At 58.9% G+C, this 25885-nt stretch overlaps 1 protein-coding gene across 1 annotated transcript; it reads right to left on the reverse strand.

Annotated features, from left to right (window-relative positions):
• Positions 1 to 7140: 7140 nt before the first annotated feature.
• FASN (fatty acid synthase) lies at positions 7141 to 25885 on the reverse strand. Its single transcript, XM_059909141.1, has 42 exons — positions 25788 to 25885; positions 23700 to 23837; positions 22752 to 22904; positions 21319 to 21492; positions 20904 to 21104; positions 20667 to 20789; positions 20466 to 20581; positions 20243 to 20377; positions 19142 to 19604; positions 18869 to 19056; positions 18591 to 18780; positions 17847 to 17941; positions 17580 to 17714; positions 17272 to 17475; positions 17008 to 17123; positions 16587 to 16759; positions 16323 to 16514; positions 16161 to 16241; positions 15859 to 16044; positions 15494 to 15673; positions 15214 to 15417; positions 14272 to 14576; positions 13611 to 14003; positions 13364 to 13528; positions 13149 to 13267; positions 12906 to 13060; positions 12548 to 12751; positions 12225 to 12375; positions 11960 to 12138; positions 11755 to 11874; positions 11435 to 11557; positions 11102 to 11325; positions 10822 to 11023; positions 10535 to 10686; positions 10331 to 10422; positions 9971 to 10122; positions 9632 to 9877; positions 9201 to 9389; positions 8699 to 8929; positions 8366 to 8586; positions 8180 to 8278; positions 7141 to 8090 (listed from the first exon to the last, which is right to left on the reverse strand). Exons 2-42 carry the CDS (start codon positions 23824 to 23826, stop codon positions 7701 to 7703), a joined length of 7548 nt encoding a protein of 2515 aa, XP_059765124.1. The 5' UTR covers positions 23827 to 23837; positions 25788 to 25885; the 3' UTR covers positions 7141 to 7700.

The raw sequence follows: 25885 nt of genomic DNA on the forward strand, positions 1-25885 counted from the left end.
TAAGTCCTCCCTCCCCTCACCCCTCCTATCCCTAGCAAGCACTGATCCATTTTCTGTTGCAGATTAGTTTGCCTTTCTAGAACTTTGTATAAATGGAGTCATATTACATGGACAGATGGTCCCCAACTTATGATGCTTCAACTTACGATTTTTTTACTTTATGATGGTGTGAAAGCAATACACATTCAGTAGGAACCATATTTCAAATTTTGAATGTTGCTCTTTTCCAGGCTAGCAATATGCAGTCTGGTCCTCTCCCGTGATGCTGGGCAGCGGCAGCGAGCGCAGTCCCCAGTCAGCCCGCGATACGCGGGTGAACAAGCATCCTGGACCCAGACAACCATTCTGATTTTCACTGTCAGTACGGTATTTAATCCGTTACGTGAGATAGTCAACACTTTATTATAAAATAGAGCTTGTGTTAGATGATTTTGCCTCACTGCCCACTGATGTTGGTGTTCTGAGCACATTTGAGGTGGGCGAGGCTCAGCTGTGATGTTCGGTAGTTTAGGTATAGCAAATGCATTTTCAACTCACGGCATTTTCAATTTATGATGGGTTTATTGGGCATAATCCCATCATAAGTCAAGGAAAAGCTGTGCTCTTCTCTGGTCTGGTGTCTTTCACTCAGCATAATTATTTTGAGATTCATCCATGCTTCTGTGTGTATCAGTAGTTCATTTCTTTTTATTGTGGAGTGGTATTCCATTTCAGAAATGAACCACAATTTGTCTGCCTATTCACCTGTGAAGGATTGTTGTTTCTAGTTTTTGGCTATTCCAAATAAAGCTGCAGGAAACATTCACAGACAAGTCTTTGTGTGGACATATGCTCCGTTTCTCTCGGGTAAATGCCTAGGAGTGGAATGGCTGGGGCATATGGTAGGTGCGTGTTTAACCTTTCAAAGAGATTGCCAAACTGTTTTCCAGTGTGGTTCCATCATTTTGCATTCCCACCAGCAATGTAGAAAAGTTCCAGTTTCTCCACATCCTCACCAACACTTAGTATTCTTAATTTTAGCCATGCAAATACGTGTGCGATATCTCAGTGTGCTTTAAAAAATATATATTTATTTATTTGGCTGTGCCATGTCTTAGTTGCGGCTCGTGGGATCTTTTAGTTGCAGCATGCGGGATCTAGTTCTCTAACCAGGGATCCAACCTGGGTCCCCTGCATTGGGAGCGCGGAGTCTTAACCACTGGACCACCAAGGAAGTCCCTCAATGTGCTTTTTGGTTTTGTTTTTTTTGGCTGCATCGGGTCTTTGTTGCGGCTCGAAGGATCTTTCGCTGAGGCACGCAGGCTCTCTAGAGTTGCCCTGTGGCCTGCGGGATCTAAGTTCCCCAACCGGGTATCGAGCCAGCGTCCCCTGCATTGCAAGACGGATTCTTAACCACTGGACCACTGGGGAGGTTCCACTCAACGTGCTTTTAATTTTCATTTCTCTATGACTAATAATGCCATCTCTTTATGTGCTTATTTGCTCTCTGTATACTTTCATTGCTAAAATGTGTTTCAAATCTTCTGCCCATTAAAAAAAAATTAAACTGTTCTCTTTATGTTGAATTTTGAGAGTCCTTTATCAGATATGTGATTTGCAAATACTTTCTAACAATCTGTGACTTATTTTTAATTCTTTTAACAGTGTCTTTCAAAGAGTAGAAATGATCAAACTTTGATGAAATCCAATCTAACAATTTACTCTCTTATTTATTGTGCTTTCAGTGTCATATCTAAGAAATCTTTGCCTAACCCAAGTTAACAAAGATTTTTTCCTATATTTACTTCTAGAAGTTTTATAGTTTTAAGATTCACATTTAAGTCTATGATCCATTTTGAATTAATTTTTGTATGTGTTGTGAGGGACTGACCTAAGTTCTTTTTCCTTTCTTTTTTTTTTTTTTTTTTTTGCATATGGATAGCCAATTCCAGAACCATTTGTTGAAAAGACAATCCTTTCTACATGGAATTGCCTTTGCATCTTTGTTGAAAATCGGTTATCCATACATGTGTGAATCTATTCCTTTACTGCTTCGTTCCATTGATCTACTTAGGTATCTTGATATCTATAACACACTGACTTGATTATTGTAGCTTTATAATAAATCTTGAAAAACCTTGAAATCAATCAATGCAATGTCTCCAGATTTGTTGCTCTACATCAAATTGTATTGTCCATCCTAGGTCCTTTGTATTGCCATAGGGATTTTAGAATCAGCTTGTCAATTCCTACAGAAAGCCCGTTGGGAACTTGATAGAGATTGCATTGAATCTATAGATCAATTTGGGAAGAATTTACATCTTAATATTGAATTTTCTTTTTTTAAAAATCAATTTTTATCAATTTCTGGTCTGTTATTTGTTTACTTTAAAAGATTTATTATTTTTATTTATTTATGTTTGGCTGCGTCAGGTCTTAGTTGCAGCATGCGGGCTCTTCGTTGTGTCGCGTGGGTTTCTCTCTAGTTGTGGTGTACGGGTTTTTCTCTTCTCTAGTTGTGGCGCACAGGCTCCAGGGCGCGTGGGCTCTGTAGTTGTGGTGCGTGGGTTCCAGAGCATATGGGCTCTGTAGTTTGTGGCATGCAGGCTCTCTAGTTGAGGCGCGTGAGCTCAGTAGTTGCGGCACGCAGGCTTAGTTGCCCCACAGCATGTGGGATCTTAGTTCTCTGACCAGGGATTGAACCTGAGTCCTCTGCACTGTAAGGCGATTCTTTACCACTGGACCACCAGAGAAGTCCCAATATTGAATTTTCTAATCCATGAATACAGTGTATCTATTTACTTGGGCCTTCTTTAATTTTTTTCAGTGATGTATTATAGTTTTCAGTGTAGTCTTACACATCTTTTATTGTATTTATCCTTATTTCTTATTTTTTGTTGCTGTTGTAAATGGTGTTGATTTTTAAAATATCAATTTCTGCTTGTTCATTCCCTGCACATAACTATATAATTGGGTTTTATATTTTGATCTCTCCTGCAATCTTCCTAAACACACTCATTAGTTCTAGTAGATTTTGTAGATTTCATCAGCTTTTCTACAAAGACAATTATGTCATTTGCAAATAGGGGAAGTTTTATTTCTTCCTTTCTAATCTGTATGCCTTTTATTTCCTTTCTTGGGTTTACTGCACTGGCTAGAACTTCTGATACAATGTTGAGTAGAAATGGTGACACTAGAAATCTCTGTTTTGTTCCTGATCTTGGACAACATGTCATCTTTCACCATTAAGTTTGATGATAGCTGTATGTTTTTCATAGACGCCTTATCAGGTTGAGGGAGTTTCCTTCTATTCCTAGTTGGTTGAGAGTTTTTCTCATAAATGGGTGGTGGATTTTGTGTATCTGTGTTCAATAGATCCTGCTTTCTACATCCACTGAGATGATCATTTTTAAAAAAAATTTTTGTCTGCGTTGGGTCTTCATTGCTGCGCGTGGGCTTTCTCTAGTTGCGGTGAGCAGGGTCTACTCTTCGTTGCGGTGCATGGCTTCTCACTGCGGTGGCTTCTCTTGTTGCAGAGCATAGGCTCTAGGTGTGCAGGCTTCAGTAGTTGTGGCACGTGGGCTCAGTAGTTGTGGCACGTGGGCTCAGTAGTTGTGGCTCATGGGCTCTAGAGTGCAGGCTAAGTAGTTGTGGCACATGGGCTTAGTTGCTCTGTGGCATGCGGGATCTTCCTGGACCAGGGCTCGAACCTGTGTCCCCTGCATTGGCAGGCAGATTCTTAACCACTGTGCCACCAGGGAAGTCCCAAGACGATCATTTTTTTTTATTATTAATATGGTGAGTTATATTGATTGATTTTTGAATGTTAAACCAGCCTTGCATTCCTAGGAAAACCCCATTTTGTCATAATGTTTTATACTATATGATTCTATTTGCTAAAATTTTTTTTGAATTTTTGCATATATGATCATGATAGATATTGGTAGTTTTCCTGTAATGTCTTTGTCAGGTTTTGGTATCAAAAGTAATGCTGGTCTCACAGAAGAGTGGTAAATTATCCCCTTGCTATGGACTGAATTGCGTCCCCCTCTCCATTCATGTGGAATGTGACTATTTAGAGATGAGGCCTATCAGGAGGTAAAAAGCTTAAATGGGGTCAAAAGGTCATAAGGGTGGAGTCCTGACTCAACACGATGGACGTCCTTACCAGAAGAGGTAGAGACACTAGGGCTTGTGCTCACTCTGCCAAAGGACACAGCGAGGCAAAAAGGCAGCCGTCTGAAGACCAGGAAGAGGTGCTCTCACCAGGAATCAGATGGGCAGGAACCTTGATTTTGGACTTCCCAGCCTCTAGAATTGTGAGAAAACAAATTCCTGTTAAGCCACTCAGTCTATGGTATTTTGTTATGGCTGTCTGAGCAGGTGGAGACATCCCAAAAATATTTTATATAAGTTGAATTCTTTTGAACTTACCGAGACTAGTTTCCTTTCTAAAATTCTGAGAGTTTGGGTAGAATTGGTAACATTTTCCTGTTAAATAGTGGGTAGAATTTGCCACTCAGGACTGGAGTTTTCTTTGTGGAAAGGTTTTTAACTACAAATTCATTTTCTTCAATAGATGTAGGGTTATTTGGGTTGTCTATTTCTTCTTGACTTTGTGTTTTGTGTGGGATTTGTTCATTTCTAAGTTGTCCAATTGTTTGGCATAAAGTTGTTCATAATATTCCCTTAGTAGCCTTTTAATATATGTAGAATCTTAGTGATGTCACCTCTGTCGTTCCTGGTACTATCGGTAATTTGTGTTTTTTCTATTTTTTTTTCCCAGCTCAATCTGTTTTAAGGTTTATGAATTACTGGTCTTCTCAAAGAAGATTTTAATTTCATTTTCTGCTTTTCTGTTTCCTATTTGACTTTCACTCTGGTATGTACTATTTCCTCTATTCTGCTTAGTTTGGGTTTCATTTGCTCCTTTTTTAGTTTCTTAAGGCAGAATTTGAAGTCATTAATTTGAGAAATTTCTTCTTTTTTGACATAGGCCTTTATTGTTATGTATTTCCCCTACACTGCTTTAGCTGTATACTACAAATTTTGGCATGCCGTCTTCATTTTCAGTCAGTTCAAAATATTTTCTGATTTCTCTTTGATTTCTTCTTCAACCCATGGGTCATTGGAAGTATGTTATTTGGTTTCTAAATATTTGAGGATATTCTAGAGATGTTTTTGCTATTGATTCTAATTTTATTCAATTGTGGTCAAAGAAAATATTTTATAGAAGCTGAGTTCTTTTCAACTTATTGAGACTGGTTTTATGACACAGAATGTGAACCATCTTAGTAGATGTTCTATGTGAATCTGAAAAGAATGTACATTCTGCTATTGTTGGCTGGTCTATAAATGTCAGTTGGTTGATTGTATTGCTCAAGTCTTACATATCCTTACTGATTTTCTACTTGTTCAGTTATTGAGAAGGGTTTTGAAAATCTCCAACTGTAATTGTAGGTTGCCTGATTTTTTTTGGCTGCACCATGCAGCATGCAGGATCTTAATTCCCTGACCGGGGATTGAACCCACACTCCCTGCAGTGGAAGCATGGAGTCCTAATCACTGGACTGCCAGGGAATTCCGATTCTTCTTCCAGATCTTTTACTTTCTGTAATTTGGAGCTCTGTTATAGGAGTACGAGTTCTCACGTCCTTTGGATTAGTTGACACTTTTATCATTATGAAATGATCCTTTATATCTAACCTATTCTTTGCTCTGAAACCTTTTTCTGATATTAACATACGTGCTCCAGAAACCTTTTCACTATATTCTGATACATGTTGTAGCATGTATCAGAACTTCATTCCTTTTTTTTTTTTATTTCTTTTTTTTTTTTTTTAATTTATTTATTTATTCATTTATTTAATTTTTGGTTGCATTGGGTTCTCGCCGCTGCACGTGGGCTCTCTCTACTTGCAGTGAGCGGGGGCCACTCCTCGTTGTGGGGCGCAGGCTTCTCATTGCGGTGGCTTCTCTTGCTGTGGAGCACGGGCTCCAGGCGCGCGGGCCTCAGTAGTTGCGGCACACAGGCTCAGTAGTTGTGGCTCGCGGGCTCTAGAGTGCAGGCTCAGTAGTTGTGGCGCACGGGCCCAGCTGCTCCGCGGCATGTGGGATCCTCCCAGACCAGGGCTCGAACCCGTGTCCCCCGCACCGGCAGGCGGACTCCCAACCACTGTGCCACCAGGGAAGCCCCCTTCATTCCTTTTTAAGGCTGAATAATATCCATTATGTGGGTAGACCACATTTGTATATTCATTCATCTGTTCACAGACTCTTGGATTATTTCCACCTTTCAGCAGTTGTAGATGAGTAACACTGCTTACTATGAGCATTGGTGTACAAGTATCTGAGTCCGTTTCCAATTCTTTTGAGTTATACCTAGGAGTGGAATTACTGGCTCACATGGTAATTCTATGTTGAACTTTCTGAGGAACATATAAGGGCCCCTGGATGTTCTGGGTTCAACACATCCTTCTAGAAGTCTAGCAGTGGGCCTGCTCCCCTGGCCCCAGCTTCAGTCCTGGCCCATTGCAGGGCCCACCTCTCTCCCTGCTCCAGCTCACCTCTGCTGTTGGCCCAGAAGCTTCCAGCCCAGTGTGTCCACCTCATCCCTCGGCTTGGTGAGGTTCAGATGCTCAGGGGCCTCCCTGCCCCACTACTTCCTTCCATGCAGCCTTCATTCCTTCTGCCTAAACCTGTGTGATGGTCAGTCTTCCGCTGGACTAGGCCAGTTAAGCAAACACTCACCTAGGTGTTGCTGTGAAGGTATTTGGTCCGTGTGCTTCACGTCTATGATCAGGTGACTTCAAATAAAGTTTACTCTCAATAATGTGGGTGGGTATCCTCCACTCAGTTGAGGCCCAGGAGAGAAAACCTGAGGTTTCCCTGAGGGATATGGAAATCTGGCAAGGGTACCCTAGGGGGTACCCCACAATTAGGCCAGTGGATTATCAGACTGCATACCTGTCTCCTCCTGGTCAAGCTTCCCTGATAGAGGGGCCCCTGCCTCAAGGTGTCCAGCCTGCTTTCAGGAGCCAGGCGTTGCCCCCTCCCTCCTGCTGGGAGCAGAGGGTGGTCTCCTCCAGGCCACCAGGACTTGGCCAGGACAGCGCAGGCTCACAGGGCTGGTCAGGGAGGAGGGAAGAAAGGAGGCCCAGAGGCCAGAGCGCACGTGCGGTTTAATCGTGGGGAGGCTCCAGAGTAGACAACGTTTCTACCAGGTTGGTGTAAAAATGAAACAGGGTCCAGACATGGTTCTTTACACAGACAATTACAGTAAATTTCAAAATCCAAGCAGCAGTTTGAATGTTGTTTCTTGAAAAATGAACACAGACGAATAGGGTGGGTGCCCAGTGCCCGGGGCTGCTCCGCTCCACTGCCGGCATCATGGGGCCCCGGCCCGGCTCCCGCGCGCCGGCCTCACAGGTGGACCAACCGGCGTCTCCCTGGCGACCCAATAAATAGGAGAATCCAAACGGAGAAACGACAAATGGACCCGCGTGGCAGAGCCCGCGCGATTCAGGAAGCTCGGCCTGGCTGGCGGCTCAGCTGACTCTTCACAGACCGGGCAGGTCTCCGAGTCGGCGGCGCGGGTCCCAGCCCCGCGCCCAGGGCAGCCGGGGTGGGGGGTGGGAGAGGGGAGGGCGCTGGTCCTACTGGTGGCTGCACGTGGGGTGCGGGGGCCAGCGGGGTGGGTCCCACATGCAGGACCCTCTGGCCTAGCCCTCCCGCACGCTGACACGTGGCTCAGCCAGGGAGCTGTGGATGATGCTGAGGATGGATTCCAGGCCGCTGCCCTCCAGCAGCGTGCGGTGGTCACCCTCAATGACGTGCACGGACACCTTGCCGTCGCACACCTGGGACAGGTTGTAGTCAGCGCCCAGGTCCTCGCCGTAGGTGCCGCCTGTCTTGGCGCGCAGCAGTGTCACGTTGCCATGGTAGGTGGCCTGCGGTGTGTACTTCTCGGCCGCCCGCAGCTTCTGGTAGAAGGAGCGCGCCGCGAAGCGGACGGCATGGCGGTCCAGGCCCGCATGGCTCTGTGCGATCAGCTCCACGGCGGCCGCCACACGCTCCTCCAGGCCCTCGAGGGGCAGTAGCGCCTCCAGCACCTGGAGGACAGGACAATGAGTGGCGCCAGGCACAGGAATGGGGGGCAGGGGTGTCGGGAGGCCCGGCCACACGGTATCTGCAGACTCACCCTGCCGTGCTCCGCGTCAGTGAACTGCTGTACGAAGAAGCACATGGCCTCGGCCTCGGCCTCCGCCTCGCAGCCAGGGGTCATCTTGGCGCGGTAGCTCTGCAAAGGGAGGAGGGGCTGCTGCAGTGGCGGCACAAGGGGCTGGGACTCCAGACCTGGCCCCAGGGGCGCCGTTGCCGCCCTCACCTGCGTGTAGGCCAGCACGTAGGTGTGCGAGCCATCGAACAGGAAGAGGCTATTGTTCGTGGGGCCGGCGCTCTGCTGTGCCTGCAGCTGTGAGCACATCTCGAAGGCCACGCAGGCCCCATAGGAGTAGCCAGCGATGCGGTAGGGCCCCTCGGGCTGCACCTGCCTGATGCACTCGATGTAGTAGGTGGCCAGGCTCTGGATGCTGTCCAGGGGTGCAGCTGCAGGGACAGCACGAGGCTTAGCCCTCGTCTGGACGTGCACGTCACCCCCAACCCACTGGGGGACGGAGGAGGCCCGCTGTGGGGACGGCCCCGCAGGACCCTGACACACCTCCCGTGCACTGCAGGCCGTAGGTGGGAATGCTGAGCTTGGCAGCCAGGCTGTGGAACACCGTGATGGAGCCCTCGATGGGGTGCACCAGGAAGAGGGGCCGCTCGGAGCTCTGCACAGAGTTGAGCGGAGTCAAGGTCGGGCCCTCAGGGTTCACCAGCAGGGTGCTCAGGTTCAGCTGGGCCTGCTGCCGGGCCGGGCTGTCCTCCTTGGGTGTGGGGGCCACCAGCTCTGTGAAGAGGGGCAGATGCCAGGGAGGGCTGGGGCCACATGGGGTCCCCTGCTACAAACCCCCAGCATGCACACATATACACGCACACACCTGACTGGGGCTGCTGGTGGCTAGGGCAGGAGGTGGGTGGGGGCACTGGGCTCCCACTGAGGGTCTCTCAGGACGGGGCCAGATGGACGAGCCCTGACCTGGGGACGGTCCAGGCTGCTCACAGGCCAGCAGCACTGAGAGGACCTGTGCTGCTTCGGGGATACCCCTCTCCACACCTACCATCAGCTGTGCCAGCCTGCGAGGAAAGTTCCTGCAGCTTCCGGAGTGTGAGCTGCTGGATTTCGCGCATGGACAGCACCCGGTCATGTTCTCGCTCCAGCATCTGGCGCACCTCCACGCCCATGAGTGAATCTAGGCCCAGGTCTGCCAGTGAGCTGTCCAAGTTGACAGTGGCCAAGTCACGGATGCCTGGGGAGAGGCACTCAGTTGGCAATGGGGGATGGGCCTTGGTGGGTACTCTACCCTGGTGGCTGGGTCTTCACAAACCATCATCACTATGGTCACGGCACGCAGCACCCACCCAGCTCTGCACAGACCACCTGTGTCTCTCCCTCCATGAGCAAGCCGGCATGCCCCCTTCTGCAGCCAGGGAGACCAGACTCAGGGGAGCTGAGTGTCTGCCAGTTGGGGGGTGCAGGGTGCTCCCTCACCCAGGATGTGAGCCACAGCCTTCACCAGGTCCTGCTGGCTGCCGCCGTCACCATGGGCTGCGGCCTTCTTCTCCGCCAGCACAAAGCTGCTCAGGACGGGGTGGGGCTGGTTCAGGAAGAGGTCCAGCACCTCCATGCAAGAGATGATGCGTTGGGGCAGCGTCCCGCCAATGACTGTGTCGTTGGTACCCATGGTCTCCAGCACGACGCCCACATCGCCAATGGCGCCCCACTGCACGGCGAGGCCTGCGGGTGAGGGAGGGTGGGGGGCTGGGGTGAGAAGGGGCACAAGTGAGGGTGGCACCGCAGGAGTGGAGGAGGAGGGGCGGGCGGGCCCACCTGGGAGGCCGTCATGCCGGCGCTTCTCACATATACGCTCCATGGCGGAGTTGGCGAACCCGTAGTTGGTCTGGCTGGCGTTGCCACGCCCGCAGCTCACCGAGGAGAAGACCACGAAGTAGTCCAGCTCGGGGCATGCCTCGCGGGTCACCCTGTGGGTTCTTGAGTCACCCCCAGCCGGCCTCCCCAGCCCACCGGCCGACATGCGCAGGATCCCTGGCTCGCCTGCCAAACCGCCTCCACTTCCCCGAACCCTTGGTTCAGACCCCGGCAGAGGCCTGTGGCCTGGTCTCTGGACAGCAGTGTGAGGGCTGTGTGGGGGAGGGCTGGGAGAAGGAGAGAGAGAAGGGAGGAGCCCACCTGTCCAAGTTCAGGGTGCCACTGTACTTGGGTTTGTTGACGTCCTGGAAGAACTCAGGGGTCTGGTTCTCCAGCATGGCGTCTCTCAGGACCTGGGGTGAGGGGATCTTAGCACCTGCCTTTGCCCCAGGGCTTTGGAGGGCTTGCTCGGGGCGGGGGGCTTCCCTGGGCAGCTGGCTCCAGCCCCTTCAGAGCCATCCTCACCATGGCCAGGTTGAAGACGCCTCCTACAGGCCCAAGCTGGGTGGCCTCAGTGATAAGGCTCCGGGCACCATCCAGCGAGTTGGCGTTGCTGGTGGACACCAGGACCTGCACACCCTGGCGTCTCCACTCACGGACCTGCCTGGCCTGGTAGCCTGCGGGACACAGATGGTGGGGATGGGCAAATCAGGGCTCTGGCCCTAAGCCCAGGTGCCCGGAGAGCAACATGAGGGGGAGCTGACTGAGGCCTCTCCCACCGCCCCACCCTCGTGCTCCCTGGGGCCGGTCACCTGTGCGGATCCCAGAGCGGGAGGTCAGCACCAGCTTCTGGGCCCCTCGCAGCATGAGCCACTGGGACAGCTCTAGGCCGAAGCCACCCAGGCCCCCTGTGATGATGTAGGTCTTGTGGGCTGGGCAGTAGGTCTTGGACAAGGCCGCCGTCAGGGTGGGCTTGGTCCCTTGCAGCACCGCCTCCTGCTCCTCCTCGCGCACCTGCAGCCCAAGCAGCATCCCTGTTCACACACTGCCGGCAGGGGCCGGAGCTGGGGGTGCCTGGGGCCCCCTACTCACCTGGAGGACCACTTTGCCGATGTGTTTGCCCTGGGCCATGTAGCGGAAGGCGTCCTCCACCTGGGTCTTGGGGAACACGGTGCGCTTGAGGGGCTGCACCACGCCGTCCCGGATGCCCGCCTGCAGCAGCGCCGACACCTCCCGCCAGGTGGCGCTGTCTTCATCAAAGATTGCGTCCAGCAGGATCCCGTGGAAAGTCACGTTCTTCAGGAAGATGGCCATGCCTGGACAGGTGGGCAGGTGGGGGCCTCACCACTCAGCTGACAGCCCACCCTGTGGACCCCCGCTCTGCCCAACAGCCCCCTGCCCACCCGGCCTGCTGCCCAGCCTCACCCAGGGGGTGGTTGTTGGAAAGGTCAAATTTGCCAATTTCCAGGAATCGACCATGCTGGGCCAGGCACCGCACGCTGGCCTGCAGCTTCTCTTCCGCCAGGGAATTCAGGACGAGGTCAACACCTTGGGGTGGGGGGGGCAAGAGGGGTCCTCACAGTCAAGACCACTGCCCAGCCAACGTGGCACAAGTCCGGAAGGCCAGACCCTGTCCCTGCCTGGGCCGGTGTCTCCTCCAGCTTGGCCGGAGAGGGGGGGATGGGAGGAAGAAGAGGCTGAGAATATGGGTGGATGGTGGTTGGCTAGTGATGGGAGCCACTCACCCTTCCCGGCCGTGTGCCAAAGCACGTGCTGCTCGAAGGACGTGTCCCGGGAGTTGGCAAAGCTGGCTTCGTTGAGCTGTGGGAACCTGGCCTGGAGGTATGCCCGCTTTTCAGCTGACCCTGGTGGGGAGAGACGTTGCTGGTAAGTCTGGGCGTCAGGCGTTGGAGGGGCAGTCCTGGGCTCTGGGAAGGGCTGTAGGCTTACCCACGGTGGTGAAGACGCGGCAGCCCAGGCTGAGAGCGATGGCAATGGCGGCCTGACCCACACCGCCTGAGCCCGAGTGGATGAGCACTGTCTCCCCTGGCTGCATGCGTCCGCGTACTACCAATGCGTAATAGGCTGTGGTATAGACGACGGGCACTGAAGCTGCCTCCTCCAGGGTCCTATGGGCACAGCGCAGGGGTCAGTTCTGGCCTGACCCCTGGCCACATCCATGTTGGGCCCCAGGTCACAGCCCTGACTGACTCACCAGTTGGAAGGCACGTCCCACAGGAAGTCCTGAGACACCAGAATGGAGGTGGCCAGGCCTTCGGCGGGCACCAGCCCCATCACACGCTTGCCTCTGGCATCTCGGCCGGAGAACTCCATGCCCAGCATGCAGTCTCGAGCGACCCATTTTCCTGGGGGCAGATGGCGGATGAGGCCCTTATCTCCCCAGGAGGACCCCAGTGTGTGAGCTTGGGTTTGAGGAGCCTCCCAGGTTCCTGAGCATTGCGGGGTGATGACCCCCTCTTCCCAGGTCCTGGCCCCGAAGGTCTCTGTTCTGGTCCCCCCACTGTGTGCTGCCTGTACCTGGGATGGCATCGGGGGACAGCTTGCCCGTGGCCAGCATGATGTCTCGGAAGTTGAGGGAGGCATAATAGATGGTACAGAGCTGGACTCCAGAGCCAGTGGGCTGGGCGTGGCGCAGAGGAGAGCAGACCCAGCGGATGGAGGAGAGGTCCCCTCGGGTGAGAATGTTTACGAAGGCGTGCTCCGTCTGCTCCTCTGGCCGCTCTGTGGGTGACAGAAAGTGGAGCTGCCACAGGGTCACGTGCAGCCCTGGGCTGGGCAGGGCTTCCGGGCAGGGTCCCCCTGCCCTCTCCTTCTCAGCCCACCCAGCTGCGAGGTGAGGAGCCTAGGGGGGCAGGGTGGCACATTGGGGGCTCACCCTTTTCCAGTGGGAAGTGGCGGAACGCCCCCCAGGCCCCGTCCCGGTAGACGTTCATCACCAGGTCCCCCTGCAGCACCTTCTGCAGCTCCAAGGAGTTTGGGTCCATCTCAGGGATGGGGGATGTGCTACTGAGGTTGGACACCAGGACGCACCTATGGGCAGCCAGACAGGTGAGGGGAAGCTGGGGGGAGGGGCTTGGAGGGCAGGAGCAAGGGGCATGCAGCTCAGTGGGCATCTCACCGAATCTGGTCCCCGCCAGGCTCTTTTCGGAGACAGTTCACCATGCCCACGACACCTGAGGTGGTGCAGCCAACGGCCATGAGCCACACGGGCCGGGAGGAGGAGTCAGCCAGGATGTTCTGTAGAACGAGGGAGGGGTTGGCTTCTGGGGGCTCCCCAGGCCCCAGCGTTGGAGCTGCGTCAGTCAGGCCTGGCCAGGGCTGGGAGGGACTGACCTTCAGTGAGTCGACCCATCCGAAGCTGGCGTCCTCCACGGACAGGAAGACTGGGCTGTCCTGCGGGGCCGGCCGGCGGCACAGGAAGAGCACAGAGCCGTAGAAGGACCTCTTCAGGGCCACCAGGTGCAGGGATGCCCCGGTAAATAGGCTCTCCCACTCGTCCTGTGCGTTGGGGGGTCAGTGCTCGGCAGCCTCCTGGCCCCGCCCCATCCCAGCCCCTCCCCATCCCGGCCCCGCCCCACACCTGGCTCAGGAGGTGCTGCCCCCCTTGATGCGGCTCAGAGCAGGTGAGAAAGGCGACAGTCTCCCCCAGGGAGTAACCTCCGAGCAGCGTGTGCAGCAGCAGGAAGCCTCCCTCCTTCAGGGTAGCCGCCATGTTGCCGACGGCCGTGGCCGGGTCACCAAGGGTGGCCAGGGCACAGTTGCACACCAGGAGGTCAGTCCTGCCCAGGCTGCTGGGGGCCGGGTCCACAGGGTCCCACTGGCCCTGGGTCAGGTCGAGCTGCTGCAGCTTGGCTTGGGCAGCCTCCAGGGCCTGGGGGTGGCGGTCAGTGGCTATGTAGTCCAGCTGCATCAGGGGCTGGGTGTTAAGCAGCGCCGGGATGCGGGAATACAGTCGGCCGTCACCAGCCAGCACCTGGGGTGGAACAGCTTCTTGGATCAGCTGCCACGGGGCAGGCGCACCCACCCCCTCAGCTGGGCGTCTCCCAGAAAGACCCACCCACCAACTCCGCTGAGGCCATTGGCCAGCGCTGCCCTGTCCACAGCACCCGCGGAGCCCACCTCAGTCCCTTCTCTGTGCCCCTTCCCCTTCAGTGTCTGAGCGGCCTCAGCCCTCCTTATGCTTGGGGCTGCCTGCGTCTGGGTCCACATGCACAGTGCTTGCCTCTGCGCTCGGCACCCACCTCCACCACCTTCATTCTGAGGCTGGCCGTGTTCTCCAGGGCAGTGTCCACGCACGCCTTGAGTGCTGGGGAGTCGAGGAGGCCGCTGAGCAGGGGGTCGTCACACAGCAGGGGCCTCTCCTGGGCCAGGACCTGGCCCAGTTCCTGCTGTAGGTTCCCATTTAGTTGCAGTTGGCAGGCGGCGGCCAGCAGTCGAGGCAGGCCCTGCTGCGGGGCCTCCCTGGGATCCTGGGCACTGTCCAGCCCGGGCACCACCATCTTCATCCCCTGCTGGGCCACCTTTGTCTGCAGTGCCTGTGCCAGCCCTGGGGAGGAGAGAGACGGGTGCTAGGGAAGAGCCTCAGCTGGGCTGGGGTTCCTGAAGGTCCCCCAGCAACTGGTGTCTGCCTGGAGCAGGGACTCGGAGGTAAGCAGGACCCACCGCCCGGCTCTGCCCATTGACAGCAAATAGAGGGACGGAGTGGGCAGTCCAGTCCTCCAGGGCTAGAAACTGGCATCAACCATCGGGATCACTAGGTGGGTGAAGGGCTGCTCTGCCTCCCACCCAGGTGTGAGCCCCACAGAGGGTGGATTCTGCAGAGGGCGGGTTCAGTGCCTTGACAGCCCAGCTGCCCCTCCCCAGCTCCCCCCACCCATCAGCTTGGGTGTGAGCCCTGTGCAGGGAGCTGTCTCATGGCATTACGCCTGTGCGGCTGGCTGGGGGCACAGATAGGAGGGAACAAATCTGTCACCTATGTGTCCTAGGCCTCCTCTGAAGACATCAGCTCTGGGCGGGGGGAGCCAGGCCTGGGGGCACTCATGAGGGGAAGGCAGATGTGGGCTCCACATGAAGGAGGGGCTGTGACGGGGCGATGAGGGGAGGTGATGAGCTCCCCTTTGCCAGACTGGGCACAGGAACTGGGAGCTGGACCCCGGGATGAAGGGGGTGGGCGCAGGCCTCACCCCTGCACAGCTGCAGCTCCTCCTGCAGGGCCAGGCTCCCAGCCAGGCACCCGCTCTCCACGTGCGGTGTGAAGCAGAACTTTTCCAGGATGGGTGCCAGCTGCTCCTGCTGTCGCCGAGGGGCCACCGAGGCATGGAGCCTCGAGATGTGGACGCTGCCGGCCACTATGCTGTTCAGACACCTGTTCACTACCACGTCGGCCACTGCGGGGACATGCTGGGTAAGTGTGGGCAGCGCCTGGCGCAGGGACACAAGTGTGCGGGGCCAGGGCAGGGCTACCTTGTGTCTCGCCCTGCAGCGCGTACAGCTTCTGCCGGTGGGTGGTGGGGTCGATGTGGATGGCGGTGATGCGCGTGGGCAGGCGCAGGTTGCGATGGCCCGGGACCAGGAGGGACATTTGCAGCATGGTATCCAGGAAGGTCACCCAGTTGTCCTTCCACAGCAGCCGGCCTGTGTTACCTGGGGTGGAGGGACCGTCAGCTCGGCCAGGTTGGGTCTCTCCCCCATTGGGCCCTCTCCTGCATGTGGCCCCCTCACACCAACAACTGCCTTCCCTTCACCCGGCTTGGGCATCTAACGCTGGGCAGCAGGAGTTAGCCCCAAAGCACGTTCCTGGGTATAAAGTGGGGCCTCCTTGCACCCACCTTCGAGGTTGGCCTCGAGGATGCCCTGGAAGTGGGGGCCGTAGTTGTAGCCCCGCAGCCGCAGCTCCTTGTACACGTCGCTCTGGCTCAGGTGGAACGCAGCATTGGGGTCTACAGGTGTGGGGTCCGTGCCATACTGGTTGTCAAAGAGCCTGGGATCGGGGTCCTTCCACTGGTGTATCTGCCCTGTGGGCAGGGGTGGCAGAAGGGCCTGAGGGCAGGGCCGGGCTGAGCTGGCAGCCAGGGTCCACCCAGAGACCCCCACCAGGGACTCTGCAGCCTGGGCGGGTGCCCCTGCTCACCGCTCACGATCAGGTTGCCGCTCTCAGACACCTCGAAGGTGCACGAAGCCTCCAGAAGCCGCACTTCCAGGGCCACGGTCCCTGCAGGCAGCAGGGTCAGAGGTCAGCAGCAGGGGTCAGCAGGCAGCACTCCCGCCCCGCATCCTGAGCCGCCTGCCTCACCTGTCTTGGGCAGGATGGTGGCCTGGTGTAGCGTCACGTCCTCGAACACCACAGGCACCTGCTCCATGTTTTGGTCCAGGGCTCGTGCCAGCGTCTTCCAGACCAGGAATAGGTAGCCAGTGGCGGGGAAGATTACGCGGCCGTCGATGCAGTGATCCAACAGGTAGTGGTCAGGGGTCTCAGGGCTGGCATCTGTGGGGCATGGGCCTTAGTGCCAGCGACCAGGAGGAAGGAGCCGCCCCTGCCTGCCCACATCTCACTCACCGATCTTATAAACAGTGACAGAGGAGCAGCTGGAGCCGCTGGGGAAGTCCTCCACGGCAGGCACATCCCAAGTCTGGCTGTGGTCCCACTTGATGTGGGGGGAAATGAGGGGGGTCCCCCGGGGAGCCGGGAACTCCACGGGTGGGAATAGACCGTTGGGGTTGATGTCAATGCTGGAGGGTGGAGAGGGGAGATGTGAGGAGCACACTTGTCCCCGGGACCACCCTGCTATACCCACTGCCGACCCACTGCCAACCATTCTCCCCTAAGAGCCCAGGGATGACCGAGACAGGGTGGGGTGGGGGCTGCAGCGAGGGTGTGACAGTGGCCCAGCACCCACAGGCCCACTTCCTGGGGACGATCTCAAGGCCAGCCTGTGGCTGAGGGGCTCCCAGGGGTCAAGCAGGGAGAGGGGACACACCCCATCAGGTGGAGCCTGCCCACGTTGCCGAGGAAGAACTCCAGGTTGTCCCTGTGGTCCTTCTTCATCAGCGGGATGACGGTGCAGCTGGACTTGAGGCCTCTCTTCAGGATAGCCTGCGAGGCAGAGACAGGCTGGGCCTCCCTCTGACTAGCTCCCACCCACCCCCACAAGGCCACACAGAGCCCGGCCAGCCTGCCTCCCTGCCATGCCCCCGACCGCCATCCCTCCCGGACCTGACCATCCTGCCCCACCAGCGCGCACCTGCAGCAGGGCATGGGGGGCGATCTCCAGCACCACGGCGTGCTCAGGCACGTGCCTCAGTGCCTCTTGGAATAGCACGGGGCTCACCAAGTTGTTAACGTTGTACTCAGCTGAGAACGTGCGGGCCAGGCGGCCCTGCCACTGGCCCTCAGGGATGGAGGTACTGAGCCAGCACGCGGAGCGGGGCCGTGGCTCCCGGATCACCTGCGCATACGGCCAGGCTGGGTCGGCGTGAGGGAGCGTGGGCCCGCCTGCCCGCCTGTCCTCCGGGAGGCCCCCGCCAGGCAGCCCATGGGGCAGCAACCCACCTTCTTGAGGGCCTGCAGCAGCGCAGGGGCGATGGAGTCCATGAAGTAGGAGTGGAACGCTATGCCACCTGTCCGCACCTCCTTGGCAAACACACCCTCCTGCTTCAGCTGCTGCACGAACTCGGACATTGCGGCCTGGGGTGGGGGCGGGGAGGGGGCAGGGGCGCTGGACGAGCAGTCCTAGGCCTGTGCCCGGCTCCCCATGCAGAGCTCACCCTGAGGGATAGGAGGGGACTTGGGGATGAGGCCTCGCCTCCCAGGGCCCACCTGAGGTCCGGAGATGGTCACAGAGTCCTCGGAGTTGTGGCAGGCAGGCACGATACCAGGGGGGCAGCGCCGCTTACACTCTTCCCAGGACAAGCCTGAGGGCAGAGACAGCCTCAGAAGGTGGCCACAGGGAGCCGGCACCCTCACTCGGCCCCTCCCCAGGGGGAGGAAGACGCTGCCGGGGTGGCCCTAACGACAGAGAGTGGCACCTTTACGAGGCGCTTTCACCCCTGCCGTGTCTGATCTCAGGCAGAGGTGTCGTTAATGCTACCCCACAGGGGGGAGCCAGTTTCGGCTCAGTACTGACGCCAAAGGCTCCTACGTCTGACCAACCACAGAGGACCTTGGCCTCACTCTCCTGCCAGTCCCTCAGGCTTTCTCGGGTGTCCTCCCATCCCCAGCCCTGTCTGCCTGAAGTGCGAACAGGCCCACTCCTTCCCCTGCAGCCCCCTAGGGGTTTAGCTCAGGCTCATGGGAAAACCAGGCTGGCCTCTACTGATGCCCATGGGCAAGTGTGCCGAGCACCAAGGCCATCAGGCTCGGGGAGGCCATACAGGGCACACTGGAACAGGCTGGCAGGGTCGCTCTCACCCTGAAGTGAGGAGGACGGTGGCTGGCGAGTCACCCCAGGACCTTGCCTCTGCCCAGCACCAATGTCGAAGGTGCCAGCGTAGACGTCCCCTCCCACGGAGACCCTCAGGCCCATGGGTGGAGTGGGGTGGGGGAGCACAGGGCAACACCTACCCACAGCTGCCATGGCCCCGGGCGGGATGTTGGCCTCCTTGATGCACTGGGCCCTCCAGTAGGCAGCGAGGACAGCCTCCTCCTGAGAGAGGCAGCCGTCGGCATAGCCGCAGGCTACCTCGCCCAGGGAGTGCCCAATGATGCCGTCAGGCCGCAGGCCCATGGAGGTCAGCAGGTCTATGAGGGCAATCTGGGGGAACAGGGTGCGTCATGCCAGTCCCGGGGACGCCAGGCTGACCGCCCTGCCGGCCCGCTCACCCCAGACCCCAGGGGTGCACCTGGATGGCAGTGAGGCTCACGAAGGACTGGACGGTGTCATCAAAGGTGGCCTCATCTGTGCTCAGCAACAGGTCCGACACCTGCAGTCCCAAAGGCTTCACGGCCTCGTCTGAGCGCAGGATGGAGTCGCGGAAGCTGTCCAGGCGCATGAGGCTCAGCCCCATCCCGCGCCACTGTGCGCCCATCCCTGTCCCAGTGAGAGGCGTCAGGGCAGGGCTGCGCGGCCCTGCCCCCACTGCCCTCGGGGACAACCTGGGGAGCCGGGGGCTCACCGGAGCAGATGAACCAGAGCGGGCGCTTGCCAGCCGGCACCTGGTGCACCTCCTGGTCGCCGCCCTGGCCGCCCAGCACAGCGTAGCCACGAAAGGGCATGGTGGCCATGGGGGTGGCCGCGATGTCGTTGAGCATGCTCACGAAGGCCAGGTCCTGGCTGTGCTGGAGGCCCTGCTCCAGCAGGCCCTGCACAGCCTCAAGGGTGCGCCCGCTGGCCCGCAGCAGACGGGGCAGGGCAGAGTGCGGGGCAGGCGGCGGGGGCAGCTGGGAGTTGGGCCGGAGGATGACATGCACATTGGAGCCGCCGAAGCCGAAGGAGTTGATGCCCACATTGCCCCCGAGAACGGGCAAAGGCCGGTCCACTACCTGCAGCTGCCCATCTTGCAGTGCTGGGATCTGGGGGTTCGGGCTGTGGAAGTGCAGGTTGGGGGCCCAGACCCCGTGCTCCAGGGACAGCAGCACCTATGGGTGCCTAATGGTCAGTGGGGTGGCCAGCCCCGGGCTCCCTGCCCTGCTGGTCAGGGTGGGCTTCAGGTACTTCCCTTCCTGAGGACACTCTGAGGCCACCTGCCCACTGCAACAGACTTCCTTCCCCCAAGCCTTGCCCAGCCCCAGTGCAGTGGTCTGGTGACCAAGCCGCAGGCCCCTTCCCCTCTCGGCCTTGGGCCTCACCTAGGGCCCCTGCCACCTCCAGACTAATGGCCGTGGATCTAGACACAAAGGTCCCTCAGCCAGACCCCACCCCAGGTCCCGATCTAAGAGCTGCGGACAGGTGGCTACAGTGACCCAGGGAGCCTGAGCAGTGGTGACCGGGATGCTCTGGGTTACCAGCTGGTCAGCAAGCCATGGGGAAGGGCAGCCCCGGAGAGGTGGGGCCGCCCCGCTGCTTCCGCACCCTCTGGCTTGGTCTCTTGTGGAGCAGTACTGGGCAAAATGTCTGGCCCGGTGAACTAGGGCAGGGAATGGCTACATGCTGGCACCCTGCTCTCTGGGTCTCAGTGGCCCACACTCCACAGCACAGCCTGTGGGGATCCTCCCCAGACCGGGCAGCAGGAAGCTGAGGAGGCAGGGGCAGGATGGCCCCAGACCCGCCCGCCTACCTTGACCAGTGCTGCAAGCCCCGAGGCGGGCTCCGCGTGCCCCATGTTTGACTTGGTGGACCCGATCAGCAAGGGGTCCTGGCGGGTGGCACACAGGGCCCGCGTGATGCTGTTCAGCTCCTGGGGGTCGCCCACCTGTGGGGGACTCAGGGACGTCAGGACTCCACCCCGGCGCCTCTGGCGTGGGGTGTGGGGTGTGCACAGGGTCAGGCAGGGCTCTCACCTTGGTGCCAGTGCCATGGGCTTCGATGTACTCCAGGGACTCAGGGGTCAGCCCGGCCGACTCGTACAGGGAGCGGATGAGCTGCTCCTGCACCTCTCCGGAGGGGAAGGTGACTCCTGTGGGTGGGGCCAGGCCTCAGCACACCACCAATCACCTAACCGTCTGCAGCCCCACCCTCACCCTGCCTGGGCCCACTCCCACCTTGCTCTTTGAAGCCGTCAGTGTTGGTGCCAGCATTGAGGATGGTGGCATACACCCGTCGGGCCAGGGACTTCTTGGTCAGCAAGACGGCCACCACAGCCTCTGCACGGCAGTAGCCGTCCCCTGGGGGCAGAGGGCACCTCAGGCCTAGGAGCTCAGGGCAGAGCTCAGGGGCTGGTGTAGGGTGAAACGGGGGCTGGGGGTGCTATCCTGTGCTCCCACGCCCTCCGCCCTCACCTGCTGCATCAAAGGACTTGCAGGAGCCCTCAGGGCTGAGCATGCCCAACTTCATGAACTGCACCGAGGTGTTGGGCTTCAGCAGGATGTTGATGCCCCCCACAACGGCCGCGGGGCACTCTCCACTGCGGATGGCCTGGTAGGCGCTCTGCAGGGCCAGCAGGCTGGAGGAGCAGGCTGTGTCCAGGGCAACGCTGGGCCCTGCAGGCAAGGGCATAGTGCAGCTGTGGGACTCCCCCAACCTTGGGGCCCTGGCAGCTTTAGCAGGTGCCCTCCATGTGGAGCCTATGACACCGGGACCTCGCCCCTGCAGGCCTTCCTCGGAGAGGGGAGGTCAGAGTCTGGAAGGTCTCAGTTGCCGTCCGGCCCCACCCTGCCCCAGTCTGAGGCCCAGAGGAGCTGTGTGTGCACCCACCTTTGAAGTCGAAGAAAAAGGACAGGCGGTTGGCCATCATGGCGCGCTGGCAGCCCACCATACTGTAGCCCATGAGGGTCTCAGGGTCTCGACTCAGAGCCTCTGAGGCCTCAGAGCTGCTCACACCCACCCAGACACCGGTGTTCGTCCCACGAAGGGAAGCTGGGTTGATGCCTGTAGGAGACAGAGGTCAGCCCTAGCTGCTGTGACGTGCCCAGCCCACCACCCAGCTCTGGGAGGTGAGGCCTCGTCTCTCAGCCTCTCTGGCTTGGGTGAGAGGAGGCTCCATCTCAGCCTGACCCTGGAGGGGACGAGGTGGGCCAGGGAAAAGAGAGCAGAGCCACAGTGGGGCGGCCAGCCCAGGTAGGGCTGAGAACGGATAACCAGGTCACAAGGAACCGGGGCCCAGGCACGGGCGGGGTGCCAGGTGGGGCTCCAGGCTCTGGGTCAGGCAGCAGCCAGAGACAGCTGGAGGTGGGGACAGAGGGCAGCATTGTCCCTAGGCTACTCCCCTGGCCCCTGGTGTTGCTGGCAGGGTCTGGTGAGCCCTGAGGGCGGCCTGCCCTGGGCAGGCCAAGATAAGAAGACAGAGAGAGACAAAGGCTGAGTGTCCAGGCTTGGGAAGGAGGGAGGGACACTGGCCAGCCCCTGGGGAGCAGCATCCAAGGTCTCCCGGTGGGGCCTGGGCAGTGGAAAGGCCTCCACTTTCCCCTACCAGGGTCCTCTCACCTCCCCTCCACTCCACCCCAGGCAGCACGTGTCCATGACCCCGTCACGCTCAGTGTCAACCCCAGAGACTACTTAGCATCTGCTGCAGGACGAGAGACTGCAAGGTCAGGATACCCACCCTGTGGACCACAGGTGGGAGCAGGCAGGCCCCAGGTTCCCCCTCAGAGCTGAGCTCTCACCACTCACCTACTGAGGGGCCTCACCCACATGGCAGCCTCCCCTCTCCCACCTGGCAGGACTTCTATGTCCCTGGTGTCCCTGGGACAAGTCTGTGCCCCGGGACAAGGGGCAGCTGGCCTCGAGGCACTTGTCCAAGGCCAGACACAACCCGGCGGAGGACAGTGTGGAGGGCAAGAGTCCTGGGGCCAAATCTCACCTCCTACTCTGCCTGGCACCCTGCCCTCGCCCCCAAGATCAGCCATGCAATGGGGAGTGAGGTAACTGGGGCATTAGGACAAGCCTGGGACACCTCTGGTGTGCACTTGTGAAACGTGACCTGCCCAAGGCAAATGCCTCCCCAGCCCATCGGCCCCAGACCAGGACTCCGCTCCCTCCTCAACAGCTTCTATGTTTTGGATGTTTTGTTATGAATATGTGCTGCTCTTAGAAGCAAAATGGAGAAACGCTTTCAAGAGGGGCAGCAGGAACCCCAGGGATGGGCCCTCAGAAGTCCCAGGTTGGCTGTCAGCCTCCTGATGACCCACCTCCGTCCACAATGGCCTCATAGGTGACCTCCAGAAGCAAGCGCAGCTGGGGGTCCATTGTGTTCGCCTGCTTGGGGTGGACCCCAAAGAAGGAGGCGTCAAACCGGGACAGGTCCTTCAGCTTGCCTAACCGCCGGGGCAGGCCATACAGTCCTGTGGAACACACGCAGATGGAGGGGCCAGCCACAGAACCTCACAGCCCCGAGTGACTGACAGTGGCGTCCCTGCGGCAACAGGGAGCCAAGGCTCCCCGGGATGGGTGGGCCCACTTCTGAGAGGGGGCCCTAGGGGCAGCCTCATGGGTGGTGCCCCAGAGCACAGCACTGGGGGGGGGGGGAGTGCCCGCTCCTCCTACCCACCACTGTCCTGTCCCGGCTGGAGACCCCCTGCCTGGTCTGCCACTGGCCCCAGAGGCTGAGGCCAGGCCAGGCTCCGCCACACTGACTCACATCCCGTAGATCAGGTAGAGCCGCTCTGCAGAAGAACCTACTGGGCGTGAGGGAGTCAAACCAGCTTCCTGGGAGAGCCTGATGTCTTATCTGACAGTTTGGGACACGTGGGCCAGCAGTGGCTGGCCAGGCTCTGCAGGGACCAGGTGGTGGGCAGTGGGGCCGGAGGTGCTCACCCACCTGGCCTGGCCCTGGATCTGCCCCCTAGCAGCTTACCTAGCTCATCTGTGAAGTGGGCAAAGACCATGCCCAGGGCCAGCCCTCAGTCTCCTGCGGACTGGAGTTCAGTCCCTAGCCCACCGGCCAGAGGCCCCAGTTTCTCCCTCGCCCTGAGTCTTCTCCTGGCACCATCTCGCAGGAAGAGCCCGCAGCGTGGCCTCACCTTGGGTGACCGTTGGCTCTGCAGGTGGGACGGGAGCTCAGGCCAGAGCGGACCTGTCCTGGTAGCTTGGAGACTGTGTACCCAGCGGCAGCGAGAGGAGAACCCAGGCCCACTTACCTGCCTTCCACCGCCTGTCATCATCCGTCACCATGTCCACACCACCGATGAGATTGGCCCAGAACTCCTCCAAGTTCTCCGACTCAGGCAGCTTCCCGGACATGCCAGCGATCACCACCTCCTCCATGGCTGCTCTCTCTGCAGGGAGGGTGGTGTGGGGGTCCGGACACTGGTCAACCTCAGCTCCCACATTCCCAGTCTGCAGCCTCACTGGAGGCCCAGCTGCTCCCCCGGCCCCAGCTTCCTGACCCCCCTCCTCCATCTGGCCCACCCAAGGGTCTGAGAGCAGCAGCTCAGAAAGCCCCACAACAAAGATCCACATGGCCAGCTCCTGCGCTGTGTGCCAGCCGGGACGGATGCCCTGGGTGAAGTATGTGTACGGTGGTTGGGAGGCGGGGAGTCCACTCTGGTCCAGCCTGCCTGCACCTCTCACTGGGAGTGCTGGGCTCTCTGGGCATTGGCCCTGGCCTGGGATGACCCCAAAACGGCCCTGCTGCAACTCCCTGCTGCAGTGGTCCCAGGAGGGGGCCTCACAGTGGGAGGCAGGCAGGGCCAGCCCAGAGAAGGGCCCAAACCCTTCCTAGGAAGGGGCTGCCTGGCCATCAGCCTATTAACAGCTGGCTAAGGGAATTTAGCAGGTGAAGGAGAAAGGGCAAACATGGGGGTGAGAAGGGGCGCCCACGCTGACTGGCCGACTCTGCACTCAGCACCCCACACTGTTCTCCATGCTGGGGCCAACGGCTCGGGCACTGAGAGTGCCAAGGCCTGATGGGGCTCTGGGGCAAAATTGGTCCCTGCCCCACAGTGGACAGACCCAGCCTGTATGGCCGCTCCAGTGAGCTCCGACCTGGAGAACTACTCCTGGTCAGGTGCCAGGCAAGTGCTACCCAGACCCACACACCTGCACAGGTTGAGGCCTCAAGAGTCCTGCTTGCCAACCTCCAGGCAGCCTGCCTGCCTACCCAGACCCAGGTCCCCAAGGCGCCAACGAGGGAGCCTAGGCTACCCTGAGACTGTGGGTCCAGGATGGAGGCTCCTGTACAGCCCCTGAGGAAGGGGGCAAGGCCAGGGTTGATCCTGCACACTTCCGCCAAGGCTCCAGGGCCTCATGGCGCTAATGACCGCTGGACTCGCCAACCAGCGGCCCTCCAGCGTCTCTCTGAGCAAGGGAAAGCACAAGCAAGTGGAGAGAGCGTCTTCCCTGGGTGCCCTGATCACCCTGCTGTCCCGGCAGAGAGGGAGCCCCCTCCCCCAGCGCCAAATAAAGAGCCCTTTGCCGGCCCAGAGGCACCAGCTCCCGGGGCGCCTGCTTCTCCAGAAAGCGCCCGCTCTGTTCTCCCCCTACTTGCTATTCACGCGGAGTCCGGCGGGACGAGGCAAGGGGGTGGAGACCCCTGCAGAGCGCACGGCCTCGCATGCGCCGCCGCGAGGCTGTACGGGGCAGGAGCCGCTCTCCCCCCAGAACTTCGGGGGCTCCAAACGGAGCCCACGTGGTGGGGAAGCCGTCCTCATCCGGCCCCGCGCTTCCTCCACCCACCACCCTCCTTTCTTCTTGGGCCCTCCGGTCGGCTGAGACTCGGCTATCCCGCACCCGGAGGTGGGGGGACGCCGCGGATGGAGGGGCTCGGCGGCCTGGCCCGAAACGAGGCCCTTGTGGGCGGCGGGAGCTGGGCGCACAACGGGAGGCTGGGGGCTCCTACAGGCCCTCGAGGGTCCGCAGCCGCCCGGCCCAGCCCAAGACCAAAATGGCTGTTCGCGGCTCTCTTGGGCGTCCGCCCCTCGCCATCCGCCCACCTGCCCCGCCGGGCCTGGGGCATGCCGCGAGGGCCTTTCGCCGCCCGGCCTCGGGCGCCCCGTGGGGCTCGAATATCCAGACCGGGGGCTCGGACCCCGAGACCAGGGCAGGCTGTGCGGGGCGACCCCTCACCACTGGCGCGCCAGACGACGCGCGCCCAAGGCCGGAAAATGAGGGCCGGCGGCGCCCCCTCGAGCCTGACCGCACCACCCACGCCCCGGCCCCTGCCCGGCCCCAGGACTCCGGTCCCCGGCAACCAACTCCCGACCCCGGCCCGGCCTGGCCGCTCGTACCTGGTCTGGGCGCGGGCGGTGGCGTGGGCGGCGGAGGGAGAGCGAGGATGGAGCGCGCGGCGGAGGGGAGGCCGGGCCGCTTCCGTCTCTCTGGCTCC

The sequence above is a fragment of the Balaenoptera ricei genome, chromosome 20 (assembly GCF_028023285.1).
Source record: "Balaenoptera ricei isolate mBalRic1 chromosome 20, mBalRic1.hap2, whole genome shotgun sequence".
Classification (NCBI taxonomy): domain Eukaryota; kingdom Metazoa; phylum Chordata; class Mammalia; order Artiodactyla; family Balaenopteridae; genus Balaenoptera; species Balaenoptera ricei.